Source organism: Lepisma saccharinum, chromosome 22, assembly GCF_977018435.1.
Source record: "Lepisma saccharinum chromosome 22, izLepSacc3.1, whole genome shotgun sequence".
NCBI classification, from domain to species: domain Eukaryota; kingdom Metazoa; phylum Arthropoda; class Insecta; order Zygentoma; family Lepismatidae; genus Lepisma; species Lepisma saccharinum.
The window spans coordinates 65,774,055-65,799,436 of record NC_139250.1 but is presented as its reverse complement, the minus strand read 5'-3'; the positions used below and the strand labels follow the sequence as shown (position 1 = coordinate 65,799,436).

The 25,382-nt window shown below is 36.7% G+C and overlaps 1 protein-coding gene across 1 annotated transcript in view; it reads right to left on the bottom strand.

Moving 5' to 3' along the window:
• Window positions 1-4,885, bottom strand: part of LOC146004902 (uncharacterized) — a 401,464-nt gene extending 396,579 nt beyond the window's left edge. Inside the window, exon 1 of the mRNA XM_083143930.1 lies at window positions 4,689-4,885. Within this exon, the coding sequence (XP_083000056.1) occupies window positions 4,689-4,834 (146 nt within the window). The 5' untranslated portion in view covers window positions 4,835-4,885. The remainder of the gene's footprint in view (window positions 1-4,688) is intronic.
• Window positions 4,886-25,382: the final 20,497 nt, after the last annotated feature.

Here is a 25,382-nt window from a genome sequence, read left to right as displayed (position 1 = left end):
CAGGTCCTGATTTGGAAGCAAAGCACATGTGATTTTGAATTGATCATCAGATAATTGAGTGGCCAGTGTAGCCAGGCTAGCTGACAGAATTCTGTATGAATCAAGAAATCTTAAGTGAATAGAAACACCATTAACTTTAATTATTTTGCTAATGGCAATATATTTCTCATTATTTTCAGCTAAAATATTTAAATTCTGCTTGTCAAACCCCTCGTACCTGATCAAATGATGAAAATCATAATTGGATGCTCCATGGCAAAATGTAGGAACAAATTTTGGTCTCTGGATCTTAATATTGCAGCTATTACACAGGGCCATTAAGAATTTACCATCTGTATGAGAATTGTGTTTCACCTTGATATTTGCATCTGAAAATTCAGAATCACATACCGGGCATTTTTCTGCATTGTTGAAATCTTCAATCTGTTTCTCTGTTAAAGGCAACATGGGTTTTGATTTTAATAAAATATTAGATGCTATGTCATGGCACTCATTTTCTATTCTATGTGCAAATTCTTTGATGGCATCTGCTCCCATGTATAAATATTCTTTACTAACAACCCCATCCTGTACAACCACATAATAAAAACTGGAAGGTTCATGTAGCTGGTATGGTGTAATTGAAGATTCATCAGGATCTGGGCTACAGAATGCAAGAGGTTTGAGATTTGATTCAAAATCACAGACTATATATGCTGGGTGTTCCAACAAGGCTTCAAACTTTTTGAATTTTACATTTTCACTTGGCTTTGGCATCACCATATGAACAGGTTTATGGTTGCCGCAGTATTTCAGATGCTCAAGTAACTTGTTTTTAGCAATTTCTGCATTCTCTTCCCGAACCACATTCACCATTTTTCTACTATCAAATACAGACAAACATCTTCTGCACAACTTGAATATTTTATGAGTTTTGTCTAGTTGTGTTCTGACTAAAGCTTCAAGATTATGTATCAGAGTGTAATGATTTGTGCCATCCCCTTTAATTAAGAGCAGATCAATCGGAATAGCAGATTCATCATCAAGTGTACTGATTCTGAGAGGATCTATCAAGCAATTGTCACGGCCAGTAGAACAAGTAAATACATTAATAGATAATTGTTTGCCATTGATGTGCCTGGCCTTTTTTTTCAAATTTATCAATATTCTGAACAAGCATTGGATATTCTAAACCCTCCATTGCCTCATCAAAATTGTGTTCATGCTGTTTATAATAACTTATTCTCTCAGGATGATTTAAAGCTGGAAACAAAGCAGCTAAAATACACCACAAAAAGCATTTCTGGTCGGTATTTTCTATGTTAACCACGGCTGTTTTGTTTTTAATATTGGCAGGTAATGGCAGATATGTAGATCCTTGTAATGGGCTGAATTCAGAAATATTAACATATAACTTGTGTGGAGAACCGCATAGGCTCCATCCAGAATCTTTTGCTGCAAATTCAGAGTGTTTAATATTCAATTGATCTATCAAACTGCTTATTATTTTGTCTGAATTTGCATTTGAATATACCGGTACAGTTTCTGTTATGTGGGGCTGTGTAAATTTTGTGCTATTTGGCTTCTTATATTGTGAAAACAATTTGAGAGACAGCTTATAAGAGCCATTTTGTGCATTTAGAATTGCCTGCACATCTGGATTTATACTGTTCAAAAAATTCTTAATGTCACATCTTGGCTCTGATACAAAACGGTGATCCCTTAATTGGCCGTTAAAACTGCTATGGATGGGTTCATAGCGTGGATGCTTTGCCGGTCCAGCATTAACAGGTGTTTCATGCTTCCTTTTCAGACCAGATGTAGATGGTTGAGGGGGCAATGTTGATAACTGTGCAGAACAAGAGCCCACATGTCTATTGAAATATGCCTTGCTAAATATTTTGTGGCATTTAGAACATATTTTAGTGCGAGTTCTATATTTGCCTGGGTCACAATTCTTTTGGTGTCTGGCCCAATTGGGGCTGGATATATTCTTATTACACTGATTGCAATATTTTTGATTTGGCATTTTTGTTGTTGGTTTATTATATAAGATTTCCTGGGGTTCAATTCAAAATTTTGTACTTAATATATATATATATATTGTTCAGCTGTGTGCTTTGTTTATTTCTTGTGTATATTTAATATGTTAATATTATTAATTTTTATTCTCAGTTTATTATATAAATTTTTTTGGGTTTTAAACCAAAACTCTATGCTTATTATGACAGGTTGTAAAGCTAATAGCCTACAAGTGGAAAAAGAGAATAAATATTGATCTACACTGACCTTTAGCAAATGCCTGCACAGACATGCATGTCCTAGAAAGGCAATGACTTAGCGCTGAGTGTTATGTATTGATTTTTGTATAACAGGCTGGGACAAATATAAGCCTGACTCTAAATAAGAGTGGATTACAACAAACAAGCTGGATGCAACAAATATCAGATTTTTTATACAAAATATAAGCCCTTTTTGTTCAATATACCAGAAATATATTTAATATGAATAATATATTAAACCAAACAGCTCTGTAAGTATGAGAAGCACTGTAACAACACATCTGTTCTCCTCAGCCACTCTCACAATACTGGCTGATATGCAATGCAAAATCTCTTTATATACCCTAAGCCGGTCCGAGAAGAAAAAAACGGGAAATTCCCGAAGGGTCATAATTTTTCACGGGAATTTCCCGAGAGTTTTTATTAAAATTATCTGTGAATTCTACGATACACTCCCTGATGACACTATAGTGTTATTCTCATAGGTGAAAAATCATATGTTTATGATGTAAGAAATGAGACAGTCACAGAGCAATTCTAGAAGAATTACATTGTTTTAGTACTAGATATACAAGTTGAGCCTGGTGCCCAATTGAACTTAAACCGGAAGTAAATATGTATATGTGTGTGTGTGTGTGTGTGTGTGTGTATGTGTGTGTGTGTGGTTGTATGTGAGTGGGTGTGGGTGGGTGTGCGTGGGTGTGCGTGGGTAGCTCTTATGAGCATCTTGGCTTAGTTTTAAGTGTATCCAAAAAAAATATCAAGTGAGGCATATTTTTAACAAATTTATGGACAACAATCTCACAGAAGTGCCTTTTATAAGTGTAGGCAAATCAATCTGAGGGGGCTCATCATTTGTACACTGTAGCTTCGGGAAATTCCCGAGGGCATTTTTACAAAAATCTTGGATTAGACGGGGTGCTACACTTGAGCAAGAAACTCATATGAGCATGTTGAGCTTGTTTTAATTCTGCCCGAGGGGGGCTCATCATTTGTTGTCCTGGTTGTACCCCAAAACACACTACTCTCATTGGACACTGTTTTACTAGGGGTAGGAATGATTTCTGAGAAGGGAGCTGTGTTGTTTGGATCAGGAGATTTATGTGGAGTTGAAGAACCGGGAATGGAAAGGACAGGCATTGTTTCTGAGGTAGATGGGCTGGCTCCATCAGGAACAGAAGCATTCAGAGCATGTTAAGAAAAGTCAATAAAAAGTTCTGGTACATACCTTCACAGACAAAATCCAATGCTAGAAATCAATGAACGGTAAAATCGCCGTGCAAATACAAATAACTGCTTTCCACAACACGTTCCACTCAACTAATGGTGTAATAGTCGCCAAGGAGAGCAAGAGGCATGCGCAGCAGAGCATCATGCTTCTTTTGGTCGGAATAACCCCTTGGTCAAAATAGCCCCGGGCTACCCTAAGGGAAATGCATTTGGAATAAAAAATGAAAAATCGCGTTGAACTGACGAAAATGCACGTGAGCCTAGATTGGAGACTTCTTCTGAACCGGTTGAGAATTTCACTTAATTATATTCATTTATCTATTTCATCTTCTCCGAAATTGTGAACCTCAGAAATCTGACTTGCGTTTTTAATTGAAGTACGTATGCATCGATTAGTTCTTCGATTATAGAAATGCAGTTAATATCAAATTTCTTTTCACTGTATACGTAACGTGCAATGACATATTTCGTGTGTTCTTCTTAAATTCGTTCCAAAATCAACTATTGTCCGTTTGCCTCGAACGTGCGGAACAAATGAACACTGCAACACCATGTGATTGATCGGGCTATTTTTGAGAAAGGTATTCCTTATTTTAAATACTATATTGTATTAAGTGTTTGCTAAATGTTCACGCATTTCCAAAACTAAATGTGCTTAGGGTGTTCCTTTGCCTGTCTTTACCCTACGAGAAATGCTTATATTTATACTTTTGGAGAACACATTGGCCACCATATTTAATGTTATATGATAAGAAGGATCATTGTAATTTCTTATTTTCATAATAGTGTATTAAACTGGAACTCATACGACAATAATATCCCATGAATGACAAATAACTGTAATGAAGTAACAGGGATCAGGAATAGACAGCCATTTTGATGACATCATCACAGAAGAACGAGAGCTTCAAAACTTGTGATGTAGAGCGTTTTACATTAAGGCATGGATATACTATATTCACCCTAAGGAGCATGTTCCACACGTGTTCCAGTATTACCAATATAAACTCCTTTAGTAAAGACTTAATGTTATGAAGAACTAAAATGAGAGATTTGTGCAACACAATGTAATTGTGCAAAAAGATAAGATTCTTCTATAATTTTAAACTGGTATTGATGACCGGGGCAAAGTGTCTGCATTTCAATATAACAATTAGAAAGGTCTTATTGTAGAAATATGAGTGGTCAGTCTCTTACCTTTTAACAAACAGCTTAACTAATCTCTTGTTAGCTGTGGGTGTGCTGCACAGAGCAATGGCTGGCATGTTGAACACCCACTCGTTCCTGTTCCTTTCCACTGTGAGCACTGTAGGGTTTTCCTGGAATTTTCTCCAGGATTCCATTATTATGCATACAGTGGCTAGGATGGAAACGATGAAACAAGCTCCCCATAGACATCTGGAAGAACATATTTCGTGGCTGTTATTATCCTACTAGTGGTTTTGTTTGTGCATGAAACAAAATGCAAGAAACAGGGGCGTAGGGTTCACTTGGACATTGTAAACAATGTTTAGAAATAGAAAAATAGTATATTCCGCACGTACTCTTACAGGGTGAAATGTAACGTACTCAAATGTTAATCGTGTTGTGGGCCTAGTGTTCAATAATGGAAATACACACCTTGATAAGGCACCTATAAGCACTGGCTTACCCAAAGGGGGGTTGAAGGGGCTACGTTTTGGATATAGATGTAAAATTTATGTAGAGAACTATTATCTTCTTCATGTCTCATTTTTACCACTCTCCCTAGTCAAGCAAAGCATTGTTCATAGAATTAGTGCCATCAATATATTAAAATCTACAATTTATTTATTAATTTATTTATTTAAATGTGTTTTTATACTGCCGAGAACAGCAGTATTGCATGTTTCAAGATTACAATGCTACATGTTGCAAGGTACCCAAACCACATTATTGGACAAGAAAACATTCCAAAATATTTAGCAAACATAACTTAATACCACAAAAAAATTAAAAATGCTTTAAAAATATACAATTTATACATTTCGAACTATAGAACTATAATAGAATTCTTAAATAATTATCCTTATATATGAAGTTGAAAATTGTATTAACAACATTATCAATATCTATCTCACAGTATTCGAATTATAACTGTTTATGAGTTAAAGAACATACTTGTTATTTCTGTAGTTGTAGTATATTTGATATCGAACTTTGAATGAAGGACAGTCGATATAATATATTTCATATTTTATAATACAATTTCATTACTTAATAACTGACACATATTTAATGACATTATAGTGTATATATTGAAGTGTGAGTAAATTGTTAAACCTTGGAAATCGAGAGTCACCAGGATGTAGCAAATTATAAAGCGAGAAGTTTATGGTTCATAACTAATGCAAAAGGGACCCCCCTCGATCAATGAAGGAAAAGATGAGTTATAGATGAGTGACAATGCTCTGTCCACACTATCATACCTGCCCGTTGTTCTTGTAGAGTCTTGTCCTAGATAAAGATGTAATCTTAGTCCATATCGTGTCAGAGTCCGTACTTCGACTCTGACCAACTTGTCCTCCGTTATCCCGCGGCAAGTGTATCGAAGTAGATTCAGAGTAAAACTGTGAGCGAATGAGAGCGTTGTCCTTCCGGACTTCGCATTTATACTCCTGCCGGACTAGAGGTTGTTACTCCTCAAGTCCTCTATCGGCGAGGCTACTTTCGTAACCTCCCGTATAACTTCAGTATTGAAGCAATATGAAATGCAGCGCATTGCTGGGATAACTTGGAGGCACTCACTGAAGGAGGCAGGTTAATGAACAGTGGAAGAGAGCATTAAACGAGCCTCTTCTCGAACTTCACTCATTATACTTCATCAATATATTAGGGTGGCCAATATTTTTCAACTTTTGAAATTCCCTGCTCCAAATCCCTAATCTTGTTCCAATATATAAAAAAGTGTACCTTGAAAAATTTCAGCTCAGTTGCAATATTTTAAGGTAACCCCCAAAGGCATTAAAGTTTCAATTTTTGCCAGAATAACAGTCAAGCGTAATCGAAAGACAATTTTAAATACAACTGTTTCCTGCATACAGTTCTCTTCAAGAAAACTTAGCCAATATATTAAGCAAAGATTGAAACCAAGAGAGAAATAAATACTTCACATAATAAAGTCTAAATGGAAATAAATTAAAGTATACTAGATTTTACTGCTTCAATAGACCATTTTTGGTAACATATGTATACTTTTTTCTGTTTTTTTTTTAACCATCTGAACAATGTGCTACTCTCCTTTTTCATTATTGGCCAGAATGTTCTTGAATTTGCTTCACTTCTCTCTCTCTGCCATCTCATAAACTACTACAATATTTTTCAATGATTCCAACCCATGTTGGAAGTTGACATAATCTTTCCAAGTAGATGGGCAGTTCCGTACAAAATGTGTGCGGATTGAAAATCTTGAGATCATCATCTTCGATCCGGCAGAAATGAAATCATAGAAGTGTTTTTCTTTCGAACAGTTGAGATTTTCACTTTTAACAATGTACTGTTTAATTTGCTTTTCTGCATCGCTGTCTTCTGTAGTCATATTTGCAGAAGCCATTTGTTGCTTAATACGTAGTGAACTTAATCATCAAAGAATGCGAATGCCACATTCTCTGGTGAGAGACACCAAAAAATGGTTTGCAATTTTTCTTTCACGGCAGCACTTCTGATTTCTGGACCTGCTGCCCTTTTACTCGAATAATTTGAATAAAAAATGTAATCTAGATGAAAAGCTTTCACAATTAGCGATGATGCTAGGAATCAAAATTGTAAATTGAATTTGGTAAGAAAAATGCATATTCAAAGGAATAAATCAATCTCTTCTTTGTTCTGTTTAAATTGATATCGGAAAAATATATTTTATAGTTGTAAATAGCCTTTGCCATACAGCAAGCCTAGCTCAGAGCTGTACAATAGCAAAGTAAGACCCCTTTTGGGGGACAACTACCGAAGAATATCATAACTAATTCTAACAAGACATCACTGAAATCATTAGAAGGCACATTTCATCTTACATTTCCTTTATTGATAAAAAAAATATGGAGAGATATGAACGCACTGAAAAAGGTTGTCTTGGATGAAACAAGACATATCTGTTGTTGTAGACATTCCAGCATACTGGCGTTGATATCTTCGGTCACATGCTATGTCCCACTACTGTACTTTTTTTTTGTCTATGGTCGACCAGATCTCCCTAAATCTTGTAAACAAAATCATAACTGGTCCAGAAGTTGAACCCATTACTACATCAAAACTATTCATTATCTTCGTTCATTTTATAGTTATATAATATTTATTTTATATCAAGAATTATTCGAAAATATATTGTAAGCACAGAAAGTAGAGTAAATCAAGATCAAACATTTCTCAAGATTTTTACGTACAGTAACCACTATTTCGACCAGTGTTGCTTGCAGTTGTATCAAAACAAGACGCCTATATTTTCTATCTATTATTCATTTTCCAATTTCCTGGTAAAATAGATAGAGATTGATCATCTGGAGATGTTGCAATTTCAGATATACCTAATACTTGTTCTTTGCTGTGAAAAGTAACAATTGCGGCTAATCTTTCAACCTTTTCTATGCAGGATAAAGTTGGAAGCAACTTGCTGTCCTCAAAGTGTTGCAATATTCTGGTTGAATTTTCCTATTTTCTGCTCGTCTCTGTTCCTCAATTCTTTCCATCGTCATTGTATTTTCTGGGAGTTGTCCGATAGCTCATTCAAGTGTTAACACATATACCTGTTGTAACTTGAACTCTGTGTCTGAACTTAGAAAGCTGTGTTATTGACTCTAAAAGACTTCAAGTGGACTGACTGTGAGTTATTAAGTGACGCTGGCGACATCTATATAAACGCCACGGAACTTTCTAGATAGTTCTAGAACCTTTTGAAAGATTATAGAACCTTCCAGAACCATTTTAATTGCAAATTCTCTTACAATGAAATTCTGTACTTTTTTCTGGGAAAAAACGTTATCAAGAAGATAAAACCAGTTTAATATAGAACTAATGATTTGGTCCAACTCTAAAACTTATGGACTTTGGGAGCCATTTTAATATTAATTGATTTAACGTAAATTTTATATACAGTACTTTTACATGAATTGGAACAAACTTTAGGGTTGGGAGATTGAAAATATATAAGTTCAGAATATCACATATAACAACGGGCCACCCTTATACATGTAATTGTGTGGAGAGGTGTATGTGAAGGAGTGTGTGGTAGGTGGGTGTGTGTGTTTGTTTAAGGCGAATTTGTAACCCCAGTTTAAATACACCATCAAAGTTCACAAGTTCAGTACCCCCCGAAAAAAGATCCTGAGTACGCCAGTGCCTGTAAGCAAGTCACTTGCCGCTGTCGCCAAATTCGTCGCTCTCTGCAAGCCAATACCACGTCACAGTGCATAATTGTGACATGCCATGTAATCGTTTAGTGCAAGGAATTTCATAAGGAAACTGATCGTTATTTCAATGATACAACTAGATTAATTAATCTATACTCTTTTTTAACATGGCAAAGCAGTGTAAAGAAACAAAATTATGTTACGATTTCCAGGTTGTAAGATTCTGTGAAAAACGCAAAATTATTCTGTTGGCAATGTTTTCTGTTTTCTACTTTGGGACTGAAACAGGAATTTCATCCTGGAAAACGAAACCCAATTTCCGTGATTAAATGATCCAATTGTTCTCCAAGAACTCTGTATTAAAGGAATTTCCCCCAGGGGATCGCATTTCAATGTTCTAGTGTTACATTTACTCCTTTTTCTTTAAATTCCGTGTTAAGAGTGTAAAGTTATTTATGAAACTGGCTGTCCTGAAGCGCCCGGTGAATCACCTAACTCAAAAGTAGTGTACTTGCTATTTTCCTTTTTGGAATTTTAAAAGTCAACTGATTGTGAAATAAGTACATGTTGCAGTCAATTTCTCTATTTTCAGGTAAATATTGATCTATTGGCCCTTCTGTCTGTATGATTTAGCAATCACTTCACGAAATATGCTGATATTTCGAAAACTTCCAGTCGAAGAAATATCCGAGGGTAAGTGAGAGAAAACGTTACTAATTATAGACCACAAGGTCCATCCTCTGGTGTAGTCCGCTACACACAGTATGCCGTCTGCTGTTGTCAAACGACTGTTTCGAGCAAATATGGCGCCTCACTAAACTGTTGTACTATACTGATTGCGGGCACAACTGGCGGCTGACCTACATAGCTCCATCTGTCCACCAATCGTCTTCGAGTGTGTGTGTGTCTCGATGAGTGTCAAGAATATCAGTTGCGAAATAGAAGCTGTAGGGGTAACATCACTTTCCCAGTACAATGTTGCCAGGCGTACGTTTGTTTTTTCAGTTGTTTTAATAGCTTCTTTGTACACTTCGCAACATCTTATTTGACCGCCCTGAAAAATTTCAAAGTCCGGAATTCGTAAATTTGGCAGCATAGCGCTTCAGAGCCAACTAAGAGTAGCCAACTTTGCAACATTTCTTCTTCCTGAATGAAAACGCTCTTGATTTTTTTTCATTCTTTAACATTCCATAAAGTAAAGATACCCTAAAGCAGTAATAAAATATATGAGTAGACAAAAAAATGTTAAGTAGAAATACGAATGTTGAAAATATTTCAAGATTCTTCGTTCTGAATTTGAAAACAGGAAAATGTATGTGCATTGTGAAACACTGAACAGGTTCTCATCCACCTGGAAAGAATTGCGGTCACATTTGAATGCAAGAAGGCAAATTTATGATGATTTTATGAGAAATGTTTAGTAAAGATACCTTGCACAACACCACACGATTCTGCAAAGTGTCTCTTTTCCTTGGTTCTTGGCGAAAAATGGTTCGAAACTCCGGCACAATGTTGCTTCAACTGAGATTAACGTGATTTAATGGGATCTTTGTTACCAATCTCCTGGAGTAGTTGGTTAGATAACTTCATTTCCGTTTTTTTACTGTTTTCGTCAAGATCGAAACATCGTAGGTTCAAATCCCACCCTTTCCATATTTTTTTTCCTTTTTATTTACCGAGTACGAAGTGTTCTAATAACGTAATATAATATTATATGATATTACTGTAAATATTTATGCGATGCATGCTCAGTGGCGGCGATTGGGTTTCAAAACTGATGGGGCAAGGTGGGAGGGAGGGGGAGGGCAAGGACAGTTTCTTTCCCTTGGTAGATAATGTTTAGCATAATGCTGGGTCATCTGCCCCTCCACACTCCATAATCGTCGCAACTGTGCATGCCTAAAGTAATGCTTCTACTAATGTTTCTAATCTTTCAGTGATTGGCAGGATTTTAGGAAATACTTTTCCTTTCATTCAGCTGTTATAAGTTAACACATATTATATAAGAACTTACATGTCAACTTCCTGCATCCGGAAATGCTGGACATAAATCGCATAAATATCAACGGAAATATCCAAGAAACGTAGATAAGCATTCTCGTCCAAAGCCGTTTATTTCCAAAAAAAAATTGCAAAGAAGTAGGTTTGAACCCATGACCTTCCATTCCATAAGCAAACGACCCCCCCTACACCACTCGGTTCACGTTATTTTATGCACTCGGTTCGTATCTAACTTTAAACTGTAGGTTCAGTCCCGATTAGCCTTACTATGCATAAAGTTGACTTAAAACACCAAATCAACCAATTCATCTCCTTTCAGAGTTGGCCCTCTATGATTTTGTAGTCGGCCAGCATCCGAAAATACAGTTCTGCTTCGCGTATACCAGAGTGTAATTGCATTTAACATTGTGACTAATTTTACTTTGAAACTACAGATTAAAGCAATAATAGTGTGCAGAAAAGGAACCTCAAAGTAGATCTTCACACAAAGTATTTTAATCCATTGCCAAAAATTTCAGTTAAGAATAATATTATGCTTTTCCATTGATCGTATTTTCGATTCATGGTGAATTTGCTAAAAGGACCATGTCAAGAAATCTAAATATGTAAGTTTTACTAGTAAATGCATTTAAAATGCACGAAACAACAGGGGAGGAGAAAAATATACCTCAAAAATAAGTAAAAATGCAACAAAAACTGTTAAAAATACTGACAAATAAACTAAAAGCCAAAAAAGGCCGAAAAATGAAAAAAATGTAAATTAGAAAGTGTTTTCTGGCTCTAACTGAAGGGAAACGGACATGATATCAGGTTTAGCATTGTTTTTAATGGTCAGAAAAAATGTTGATTTTTCATCAACTTCCGGACCCTAATTAGTAATTATGACCATTGAAAAAGTTGGAGGTAGCTTACTTAAATTTTTTCTTGCTGAGGGATGGTATACTCCAATATCTCCACTTCATAATAAAGAAAAACATCAAGTTCATATTTCGAAAATGATTTGGAGTTTTCCACCACGAAAATATGTTTTCCATAGTTTGAAGTTCGTTAGCATTATCTTTCAAGGTTTCCATTGTTTTAATTTCACACATATTTTATATTTCATACGTTCCTCTCTCTTTTCTTACAGTCTTTGGAAAAAAGCTGAAGTTTCTTGTCAAACGGGGTCTGGTTCAAATTACTCCTTTTCGCTCTCCTGTTCCTACTTTAAACAAACAACAAAATACTTCGTAACTAAACGATTGCTTGTTCAAAACACGGAATTTTTACACAATTTAAAAAATATGACAAAACGCCAATAGAGATGTTCATCATTTTTCCCTTTCAGCGTTTCTCGGTTTTATCTGAATTTGTTTCCTCATGAAAATTGCCATGATGATATTATTGATATGACATTATGTGAATTGGTTTCTTCAAACTGGTAGCAAATTTTAACATGAGCTACCTGGAGAAGAGGTAGCGTCCTTGATTCTTACGAGGAAAGATGTAGGTTCGATTCTCTGCCTAGGCAGGATTTTTTCTGGAGTATATCGTTGGGTGTAAAGTTTATCCACCGTGCTAAGAAGTTAACATTGGTCTCTGTATTTCACGAGAGGAAAGGAAATAGTAAGAGAAAGTTATTTCGATGATAGGAGGAAGTCACATGCCACGTGGAATGCGCAGAATCAAGTTACGTAGAGCTAAGTCTGTAATGGTGGTTTCGAATATTGCAAAGTTAGTGCGGAAAGTTTGTTATATCTGAAACTCCTACTTTCTGTTCAAGGAAGACAAACATTTTAGATACAAAGCAGTGATGAATTAACGATCATTATGAGGTTTTGAATTTTTTGTTTATCACTCACTATATAAATACTTATTAGTAGTTTCTTATCGAATCGGTTTTCGTTGCAATAACAATTTATTTATGTTAATTAGCGATTTACTATTAGTTTTAGACGCATGGTAAGATGGTGGTGAGGGGATTGAAAACAGTCATTACGAAGGAACGGACATAAAATTACCAATCTTAACAATTTGAACTCATTAAACGCTCTCCTTCGTTACAGTACTGCACTGCATCACTACATAACATAACTGTATATCTTTTTTAGTGTCCTCCTCCGTAGTCGAGCGGGTTAAGGCGTTCACTCGTCTTGAGATCGTTCGCTGCGGGACGGCGTAGGTTCGAATCCAGCTCTGGTCGGAATTTATTCGGCCTACGTATAGGGCCGGTGGCAACCCACCATCGTGAGGAAATTGGGAAGCTCCGAGTGAGTGAGAGTAACCCGGTCGAAAAGACCTACAACAACGGCTGGGGGTTCGTCAGGCTGATCCCCCCACATCCCAATACTGGTCTAAGATCTCCACGCTACAACAGGTGACGGAGGAACAGTGTGGGAGGGAGACCAGCGTAATCCAAGGCCCTCATCGGGCTGTAGAGCTATGGGTTATTATAATTATTATATCTTTTTTAGTATATCGAAATCAAATAATCAATATTTTAAGTGTCAGTCAAGAAGAAACACATTTTTGCATCCTGAATACATATATGTGATTTGTGAATTAATCATGATGTATGTGTTAACACAACATATGAACAATAACTAAAAACAAAAGTTTTAACTTTAAATCCTGGAAATCTGCAACTTCTAAGGGGAAATATGCGCAGAAGGGACGTCCCTCAAGTGTGCATCGGATTCATTTTTTAAATATTCTAATATCAACGGTATCTGTTCAGCAAACAAAAGAAAAGAAAAAAAGAAAGAGGAGAGGGTGTGATTTGAACCCGCGACCTTTCACGCTTGATGAAAAATAAGGATATCAGCGCCTAACCAACTGCTCTACGTTAAATTACTGACGTCATACCCTTAGAAACATGTTGACGTTGATGAAGACTCCCACCATCCTGTGTTTCAAGCACATTTTCTCGACAAGTCGTGTAAAATATATGTTTTTGAGAACTGTTCGATATTATGCAAGCTATTGTCAATAAAATGTCACATAAACTCCTCACAAATTTGCTTCTTTCTGCACAAACTTGATGGCAATTTCCTCCAGGTGGAGAAAAACTCTATTCAGTGTTTCAAACCCCCCAAATTTCAAGTCGAGCAAGCAGAATCGTAAATATCCTTCAATGTTCTTTTTCCAATTTATTATTTCTGTTTGATTGCGTATTATAATAGCGGTTTATATTTTCTAAGTTCATGGAAAGTGTTAAATTGAAAACCTATCACCGCAGCGTTTTTCGTCTAGTGGAAGGACCTGCTCAAAGTTGGCTACTCTCAGCTGGAGCTGAAGTGCAATGTTGCTAAGTTTACGATTTTGGGACTTATAATTCTTTCGGGGCGGTCAAATAAGATGTTGCGAAGTGTACGTCTTATACAGGCTTTCGATAAATTCAAAATTCTTGAGCTGGTTACGGTAGTTGAAGTCGAATGGGTTATTACCAGGATTGCTAAGAGTTTACAGAGCATGAAGCAACGCCACTGGTCGGAAATCACACGAAGTTAACGAATAGTAGGCTATATAATGTCAGTTACTGACAATGGTTCCTAAATAACTTTTAAACACTTTAACTACCGTGTGAATCAATTTGATGCACAGAGCGTGTCCATGTGTGTCAGGTTGATACACAACTTGCATCCAGCCTTAAACAGAGCTCTTTTGAAAAGAAACTACTAAACTACTTTGTTAGTACGGTGCGTGAGTGAGTGTGCGCGCGCGTGCATCTCAGGATGTCGCCATATATCACCGACAACTTTCAGAAGACATAGGGATTATGAAGAAGAAATATTCCCTTAATGACGTCTAGTGGTGTAGTAGTAACGCTCTTTCCTCGTAACCAAGGGGTTCCAGGTTCGACCCACGATGGAAGCATATTGCACAGTTGCACGGATTCCACTCTAAACTGTAGGTCCAGTCCTAATTATCCTATCTCATAATTAATTGACTTTTTGTTTTGATCGTCTGGGTTCAACGATTCCTCGAAAAACGGAATTTTGCATCCTATACTCTGTCCGAGTATCTCTGGAGCGAGCGAACGAAATAAAGTCTCTTCTCAAGCAGTGACGCCAGGGGACTCGACCAATGAACACATCCGAGGGAACGGGATTGCAGGGTGGTGGAAGGAGACTGTAATTACCGGCCTTTTCAACAGCGTGTACTGTTTCAGCTACGCTCATTCGCTTTCTCCCCCTGCCTCCTCTTACGCGCGGCCTTGCTCCAGACATTCCCGTAATTGAGTACACGTACAGTATGTATAACGACGCGACAAAGATTCACGGTATCCACTGACAATTATAATTTCTGTTGAAATGGGACAAAATGTGTTTTACGATATGGGGAACGCTCGACATACTGTGAAATGTAAATATCTCTCACAAAATATTAGGATTATTTTTTTTTCCCTTTATGCAAACGTATCAAATAAGATAAGGAATATGTGTGTGTGCAGTGCTAAATGAACTATCTGAAAAGAAAATATAAAACCAGTAACAGCGTCTCTGCTGCCATGATATTGTTCGCATATCATACTATCGTTGCCCGAGAACCATTGTACAGTTTGCTTTCTGCAATACATCTCACCTTCTTTTTTTCCCACATGAATCGCCGTCTTCCAACGAGGATGGAATCGGAATATAGCTATGCAAGACCTAAATGAGAGAGCTCGTTAAGAAGAAAACAGACAAATAATCTCATGGCCTATGATTTCATCTTGAGTTTTATTTTACTTCATGAGTAGAAAGTTAGACTTTACCTTTCAAAGAGCGCACGATTCTTCCGTGTTGTTTCTGCAAGACCTTGAAATGTTGTTCTCTTGAGGATGTATTTCACAAAAGGAATCATTTCGCGCAGAAGGAATTCAAGATTCTGACACACTTAAATCCCAATACTGCAACAAATAAAGGAAGAACACTTTATTGTACAGAATGTAATATCATTACTTCACGCTTTCTATAATTATCGCGCACTGTTCTTTTCACCATTGCACTGTGAAATATAATTATTCTCAGATGTCAATATGAGTCTATTCATTAAACTTACATTAATTTTATTGTAATAATCAGCAAAAGTGAATAAATCCCTTGTTCGTGGACCACGTTCGTCAACCTTCGTTATTTACCAACTACTATTAAAGAAGAAAGAAAGAAAGCACCGTATAACCATACAGTGTACTTATACGTATAAACGTCTATTATCATGTGACTTAAACAAGCTCTGCCATTGACTAGATTGATTACAGTGCGCCTTTTTGTGCCACTTTTGGCTAATTTGCGATAATGGGATGAGCGATGATATGATGAAATTCATGAATGGACACTCACAAACATCCATGCCAAGGACGGGATTCCAACCCGGCGTCGTAGCTCGATGTGTTATCCTATCCACTCCACCACGGAGGCCGGCACCATTGACTTGCCTTCCGAGCTGCGTGAGTGAAGGGTTTGGCGTCACAATACCTGGACGGAAAAAGCTACATGATTTTTTATGGATTATATATCAAACGGACAACATATCTCACAAACAGGCAAGAATCTAGAAATGTATTTCGGCGGCCAGGACTAATAATAATAATAATTATTATTGTTGTTGTTGTTTCTATTATTATTATTAGTATTATTAGTATTATTATTATGACGTTTAAATTTAAATAATTATATTTCGATTATATTAAATTCAATGAACACTAATAAAAACATGTAATCAAGCTTACGTGTAATTAAGATCGGCATAGTTTGTATAAAAACAACTGCATGGCAAAGAGATTAATGTGAAATAGATGAAGAATTGAATATAATAGGTAGGCTGTTGGATAAAATAGAATGTTAGAACCAGTTGGGGAAAAGTAAATTTCTTGAGAGGCCCCCGTGGTAGAAAGGTTATCTCTTCGCGCTACGACGCAGGGGTTCCGGGTTCGAATCCCGGCCTGGGCAAGGATGTTTACTAGTGTGTCCGTTCTTCCATTTATTTTATCATGTCATCATTCATCCCCATCTTCGCAAATTAGCCAAAAGTGGCACAAAAGGCGAGGTAAATATAGCAAATAAATCAGTCAATCTAGTCAATGGCAGAGCTTGTGTTTAAGTCACATGATAATAGACTTGAAATAACTTGAATTTCGCTCTGAACATGGAAATAGATTATTAATGATAATAAAATATATATACAATAACCCGGCATAGCACAAACAACACAAAATAACTAACTGTTGTGAAACTCTTATGGCCAAAAGTAAAGTTTTTCGGGATCCCTTACCTTTTGTCACTCATGTGGTGCACCGCACATAGAATGACTTCCATTCCCCACTCACGCACCGTTCTTCATTTAGATGATGGGGGGGGGGGGGTAGTCAATGATCCGTTGTTGGAGGGGATAAGTGGGGCGATGAATACTTTTACCTTCCTCTAGGCTGACTGATGTTGTTCCGGTTTCGAGCCCGGAACGCCCTTTGTTTTCTCGGCCGGAGTGGAGAGGTATCAATCCATATCTCACACTCACTACACAGCAGTCGCACTTCACCTGCTTGTCTCCTACAATGCACCGCCCTGCATCCCTGTACGCACATATACAGAGATTTTCCACACCTTCTCACATACACCCTCACTTCTTTCACCTCTATCTCGTCCTTCCTCAAAGAAGCCAAAACGTCCCCTGTATCCTTGCAGTGTTGCCGGTTTTTTAGCCTTGTCCAGTGGCTCTAACATACACACACACACACGAATACACCAAGAGAAGGAAGAAAAGATAACGAAAAGAACGCCCTAGCCAGTGTGACTTGCCTCACTCCCTCTCACCATGCCAAGCAAGGGACTGGGTGCGACTTTGAAGAGAAAGGAAATCCTACAAAGTTCAAAGTGATAAAATAAAACGAAAAGCCAAAAATATATAATAAAAAAAAAAACTAAGTTTAGAGTTGCACTACAAATCAATCAATCAAAAAGTAAAGTTCCTGATTAATATTTTATGCATAATGTCACAAACAGTAGTGCAAGGATAAATCTTTGGTAATGTTATTTATAGCCGTATGATCCAAATATAATCCTTGCCTTCCAATAAGTTCAGAAGAAATAACAATCATCGATTATACAATAAATACTAGACAATTATTTTTATTTTATTTAATTTTTTTACTTGGTAAGTCTTTCGGGGGGATCCCGGATCCCCAGGATTCCCTCCCTAAATACGTCCTTGCAGTTATAAACTGCTACAACCAGACAAATGCTGGCTTAAAGGGGGTAAAGATATCTCCACTGTTTAATACATCTGTCTATGGGAGAGAGAAGATTATCGAATGTCATCAATTTACATATTTTTAACTTTGCAATATCTGCGAAGCTAGCGACGCTTTGAATGTCAAATTTCGCGAAAAAGTTCGAAAATACAAATCTAAAGGATTATTTGTAATTTCGATTGGTTTTTAGATTAGACTGTTCTGGAGACAAGTCGAATGACATCGATTGATTGATTGAATGAATTGTTGTTTTAAGTCTAGTTTATGCACAGAAAGGCTATTCGGGACTGGACCTACAGTTTAAAATAAAATCCGAACCACTGTGCCATGCGCCATCACCGGCTATCGAACCCGGGACCTCTTGATTGGAAGGCGACGACGTTACCACTGCGCCATCGGGAGGACCAAAGTGATCGATATAGATAAATTACACGAAACCTACCCGGCCGGTTCAAATCCGGGAACTTTTCTAACGGTGGAAGCGGCCCCGGCGCACACCCAGCGTCGAATAACATGGGTACAGGGGGAAACCTGGGGGGTAAAGGCGGTCAGGGGCGTGGTGCTGATCACATCACCCCCACTCACGACCGGATCAAGAAAGTGTGGGGCGTTACCCCCACACCCCCTATACGCCTTCATGGCGTGGTGCTAAGCACAGGGGAACACTTTACCTTTTTTTTTTTTTTTACCTACTAGAAATGAAAATGCGACATCATTGAGTGCAAGGTATACGTAATTGTAACGTAAATATGTTATGGCAGACATCGAAATGAATGTCCGTCTCTCATTGGAGATCAAGTAATATTAATTCAAAATCAATGTATTTGGAATATTCGATATTTCAGAGGCATTATTTTTCCTTCTTTTTAATATTTTCATTTTTTAATTCATCATTTTTGATTGATTGAAAATAGCATTTGTTACATGTAGATCAGCTAATCTCAATTGTACAGAGCAAAAAACAAGATTTATTGATTTGCTTTATTTTACTTCGCTTTTTGTGCCACTGATGAATGAACACTCAGAAACATCTTTTCCCGGGCCGGGATTCGAATCCTGGACCCCTGGCATAGTAGCGCGATGTTCTAACCACTCCGCCACGGGGGCCGGCGAAAGGAACAAGAATACGAAAATTAATTAAATACAGTAAATGAAGAATTCCGAGCTGGGAATCCTATATTCAAACCAACCTCGAAAAAAAAACAAATGTGGATTCCCATAGCAAATTGTGGGAGGGAAAGTCAAAACGCCGCTAAGAATTACTACCGTAAGGATAAATGACCAAACAATTACAACATATTATGAAGAAAACTTTCAATAGCTGCTAAGCTCTCTGCTCCAGAATGAATATCCAACAGCAGATAATCCGGATAATATAATTGCAAGAAAACGAACTAAATCTACATTATAATAAATTTCCGATATTCCCTTTCACCTGAGAAGGCTAGAACCAAGCAATTAACGATATGAAGAAATAGAAACTCTCTGACAATATTTCAGCCGAGATAGTTAAAATGGCGAAACCTAAAAAAAAAACCTACAATACTTAACGAAACTATAAGTGAATGTATTACTTGGACATACTTTCCTACATGCAGAAAGGAATCAAAAGTATAACTCGCCTTGTAATCAAGGGGTCCCGGGTTCGATACCCGGTAGAGGCACAAGTGGTTCGGATCCCACTTTAAACTGTAGGTCCAGTCCCGATTAGCCTTACTGTACATAAAGTGGACTTAAAACAACATATCAATCAATCAATCGAATCAAAAGTATTTAAAAAAAATCCAGATACATTAACTAAATCATAGATACCAATATGTTTCATCAATGTACTAGGGATAGTAATGGAAAAGGCTTATAATTAAAAAGATTTAAAGAATTGTGCACACAGAAAGCAACTCAGGTAACCTATATGGTTTCATATAAAGAGAATCGAATGAAGATGCACTTTCTAACACCTTATAGCCTAATATAACTCCAACAGCAAGTATGTGATTTGAATTTTAGTGCGCATCACAGGTTAATTTAACAACCTGTGGTGGCACCAGTTATTGGGATTCAAAACTTTGAATTAAACCTTTGAAACCTTGAATGCCATAGGTTCTTGTGTAAATTGCTTTTAAATTACTGTTACAATAGGAATAAACTTTGGGTGGCGGAGGTTACGCACTCGGGCCTACACTTTTCGCTCCACTTTACACTGTAGGTAAAGTCCCAATTAGTCTTGCTGTGCATAAAGTGGGCTTAAAGCACCAACTCAATCAATCAATATACTCGCACGATTCCCTGACAATAGCTATACTTACGTTTACTATAGTTAGTTTCGGCAAGACAAAACACATGACACCACACATTCATACTATTGAAGTATCAGGCTGGAAGACTTCCTATCTTCAATGATTACTGAAATAATCTTGCACCAAGTAAACTTTTCTTTGCACCACACCAGTCGTCAGAATTGATACGTCCCTAATGAAGCTTTGTTTCACTCAATACTTAAGCGCAAACAATATCGAACGAAATTAAAAATTCCATTGTCGTGCGTTGCTGTTATAAACGTAGCACGAACTAGGAATCGTAGCTTAACAAATTGTACCTTGAAGCAAGTATTTCCTCATATAAGCTATGTCATATGTGAATAAATTATTGTCTTTACAATTCATCAGTTATTCATCTTGCATCAACATCATGCAATATTACTCCGGTTCATAGCAGCCGACACCATGAAGCTTGGGGGGCTGGAGCCCCCCCACTGTTAATGATGTGGGGGCAGAGCCCCTCAAATGATTTTGCTTAAGATGATCTAATGTATTATTTTGCTTCTCTTGCAAATTTTATTCTGAATTCTGCAACGTGAACTTAACTTTAAATACACATTTCGAATGTTCTAAACCATCAACTTTGGGGGGCTGAGACCGCTAAACTATAAACTTTGATGGGGGTGGGGCTAAGACCGGAAACAACAAACCACATGACTTATTACTATATACTAAGTATATAATTATGAGTATTGTTAACATTTTTACTAAAAAGAGTTTCTAAATAACGAGGTGATATGACAATTATACTAGTATGTTCTTTAGTGAATTCTGAACAATTTGAGGTAGATAACGCGACTTCAGGCAACATTGATATGTACGATATTTCGTTATCGTCGAAATCTCTTCCTCTAGTCCAAAGAATAAGGGCAAAATAATTCTAAGGTCTTTGAGTTTATTTAACACTGGCTTGCAGTAAAGTACGCAAGGAAAGCTTATGAAAAGTCTGAATTGCGAAAGCGGGAACGGCTATGATCAAAGGCATTATTGCTAAAGCACGGCGTGTTAGGTTTTTTTTTTTATTTATGCAAAATTAATTTTCGAAAGTAAAATATTGTAACCAGAAAAGGAAAGTAAAACTATTTTTCCTGCGATTTGTGTTAGCATTTACTAACTAATTAACTCTCTAGCCTTCTTAAACCCGAAGGTTCATGGCTGCAGCAACATAGGCCTCCCATCTTTCCCTATCTTGAGCAAGATCTATATACTCTTTTCCATCCTCACCGATTTCCCTTAGGTTCATCTCAACGTTGTCCCTCCATCTTCGTCTTGTCCTTCCTAGAGGTCTCTTACCATCAGGTTTCCCAACAAAAATCCTGTAAACTCATCTTTCCTCTCCCATTCGTCCCACATGGCCTGCCGACCTAAGTCTTCTTGATTTAATCATTCTAATAATATTTGTACATGAATACAAATTATGTAGTTCTAAATTATGTAACCTTCTCCACTCACCTGTCTCCTCATTCCTTTTAGGTCCAAATATTTTCCTAAGGATCTTATTTTCAAATACTCTCAATTTATGTTCCTCTTTCAATGTAAGGGACCAAGTTTCACACCCATATAATACTACAGGCAAAATTACTGTTTTGTATATTTTAACTTTTAATTTCTTAGATATTAAACGAGAAGACAAAAGTTTATGAAGAGAGAAGTAACATGCATTTCCTGAATTAAGCCTACTTTTTATTTCCTCTTTAATATAATTTTCATTTGTTAATATTACTCCTAAGTATTTGAATTTGGAAACTGGTTCAAACGAGTTGTTATCAATAATTAGATTTTGATTATTACCTAATACTTGGATTCAGCCTGTAAGCATATATTTAGTTTTCTCTTTGTTAACTTCCAAACCTATCTCTTTAGCAGTTTTGTAAAATATTTTAGCATTATTCTTAATTGTGTTCACATCATCCCCCAGTATGTCTACATCATCTGCATGTGCTAACAACTGATTTCTTATTTCTATTAGATCATGACATTCAATATCAAACCAAGGCTTACTTTTTCTCGGTTTATGGAATCCTATACTTTCTTTAGCTGCTGATTCTATTGCATTACGTATATGTTCTCAATTCTTATTTACGTCTGTTTCATTTACATTTTCATCATCATTTAAATCCTGCAAAACATCAAATCTATTTGACAGTTTAATTTGGTAATCTTTCTTAATTCTTTCATCAGTAAACTTTCCTGTATCAAATTTTATGACTTTTAGATTTTGTTGCTTATGATTTATCACTGAGAGTCTTTCTCTTAATTTAGCAATTACTAAATAATGGTCACAGGCACAGTCAGCACCTCTATGTATACGAATTATACTAGTATGCCTTCTCTTATCAATGAGAATATGATCTATCTGATTATGAGTTTTACCATCTGGAGAAGACCAGGTATATTTATGGAATTCTTTATGTTTAAAAGTGGTACTTTTCACAATTAAATTCTTTGATGTTGCAAAAGTAATCAATCTTATACAATTATCATTACTTAATTCTTGAAGACTTTCTTTACCAATCGTGGGTTTAAATGTCTCTTCTTTGCCAATCTGTGCATTACAGTCACATAACAGAATTTTCATATCGTACTGAGAAAGTTTATCAAAGACCTGTTCTAACTCTGTATAAAAATCTTCTTTAGTATTATCATCTTTATCTTCCATTGGTACATGTATGATTATTAAAATAATTTTACACCACCTACCCTGTAAAACTGCATATGATATTCTATCATTAATAAATTCTACTGTTTTAAGAGCTGAGATAATTCTATTATTTATGAAAAAGCCTGTTCCAAAATTATGATTTTCAGTACCACCATAGAAGAAAGTATAATTTTTAGTTTTACAATTCCCTTCTCCTGGCCACCTAACGTCCTGGACAGCTACTACATCTAATTTATACTTAACTATCTCAATAACTGTACACTGAAATGCCCCAGGCCGGTAAAGGGTCAGAACATTCCAGGTGCCTAAAGTAGTCCCCACCCGGAGATCCGAATGGGGGACTATTTTACCTCCGGAATATTTTACCTTGGGAACATCCATGGCCTTATATTTCTGTTTCTTGACATGTTTTTTTACAGTGCAGAGTTATCAGCTCTACGCCTAACCCCCAACATGAATGAAGGAACTACTACACAAGACAAACACAAACACATTAGACAGCACAACTACTACACAAGACGAACACAAACAGATTAGACAGCACAACTACTACATTGCATGCTTGTTTTCTACTCTTCTTTGTTTGTTTGAAAACATGGAAGTTGAAAGTCCAGCTGTTGGGGAAATGTAAGTTTAATAACCTATTTTTATGTGTTAGCATTTATGTAAATAAATAAATAAAACTGTTAAATATTGTAAATATTCGTTATTTTTATGCGTAAGTCAACACTAAGGTTATTTACACCCGTCACATGTCCTTTCTTTAAAAGTCTGTTGTGGATATTAAAACACACCCATGCCCTCGCCGGGACTCGAACCCGAGATCTCCGGATCAAAGCAAGTTGAGTCGACCACTCAACATGCTCGGCTACCGAGGCCGGCATAAAACTGTTATGCTGGCCTCTTAATGTACATACATAGCCTATTATTTCAATAAAAATATTAATTGTTATCTAAAAAAACAAATGAGCAGACACACGTTTTTCATGTTACATTTCATTTGCATGAGGAATATAATAGCTGTTTAAAAACTGCTATACCAAGACGTAATTTTTATTTTTTGAAAAGGGAGGGAGGGAGTCATTCATTCATTCATTCATTCATTCATTTCAATGATCAGAGCCCCCCCCAATAATTTTGACATGTCGGCGCCCCTGCTCCGGTTTGATGAACAAAGCATATAAACTAAAATTCAGATCAATATTTCGTAACGATATGAGAGTAGAAACGAACAATTCCAACCATTTATCTGTCCTTAATCTAACATCCATTACTTATTTAGCGATTTAGCATTGGCGTGACAAAGGAATGGGAGTAAATGGATGATTACATAACATTGATAATTCACAAGGTATTTCTATGAAAATATACGTCATTTTATTTGGAAGTACTCACGTAATGAATGATGATAACAATCTTATTTTTGATAATGGCTTTGTTGGTTTTGAGTTTATGTGTCTGTGTGTGCGTGTACACTCACTCACTCACTCTCTCTCTCTCTCTCTCTCTCTCTCTCTCTCTCTCTCTCTCACACACACACACACCAACACCTACACAAGTGTGGAAAAACGGCTTCAAGAACGGTTGGGTGCTGGTAGATATGATAAGAACATGTAACTTATTTTTATAACATTCACTTCAAAGTACTGAAAATCTAACCTCCATGTATGCAACCCAACACAGCAAACGAAGGTTCTGGTGGAACTTCGAGGGACCCGAGAAAGTGTAGCCACTAGAGTCGTTTGTTAAGAGAGGCAACTTGAAAAGAACAACAACGTGGGAGTAATATCTAAGCGAAATCCACAAGAATAATGATCTTGGGATGTTGTAAGAAAAGGAATATTTACAAACTGAGAAGATCAAGAATTTCGTAAAGAGTCTGTGTGAAACTGATGACTTTTCATTCTAAATTATCTCCACCGAATTTCGAGTGTCGTGCAATACAAATAATCACGAGAGACACGTGCAACAGACGTTCATTAAATTGACATTGGTTCATAAAGAAAAATTCTCATAAATCATACTTCATCAGTTTCGTTATTTGTGCTCTTGTTGCTCATTGGTGCCATCGAACAGACAGATTGTATACTCTACCCCCGGAATGTGTGGAGGAAGGCCGCACATAGTGGCAGAGAAAGGAGGTAAATCGAGTCGGGAGAGCGAAGCAGTGCACGCTGCTCGAAGGCACGTAATTACTGTTGCGCGTCACGCAATACCGTTTCCTCTAGCGTGTTTATTGGTAGAACCGTCTCGCGTCACTGTCTGCGCAGAAACTGGATTTGGTTTGCTTGCTCTAGAGATAACCGATTGATTGATATGCACAGAAAGAGTAATCGGGAC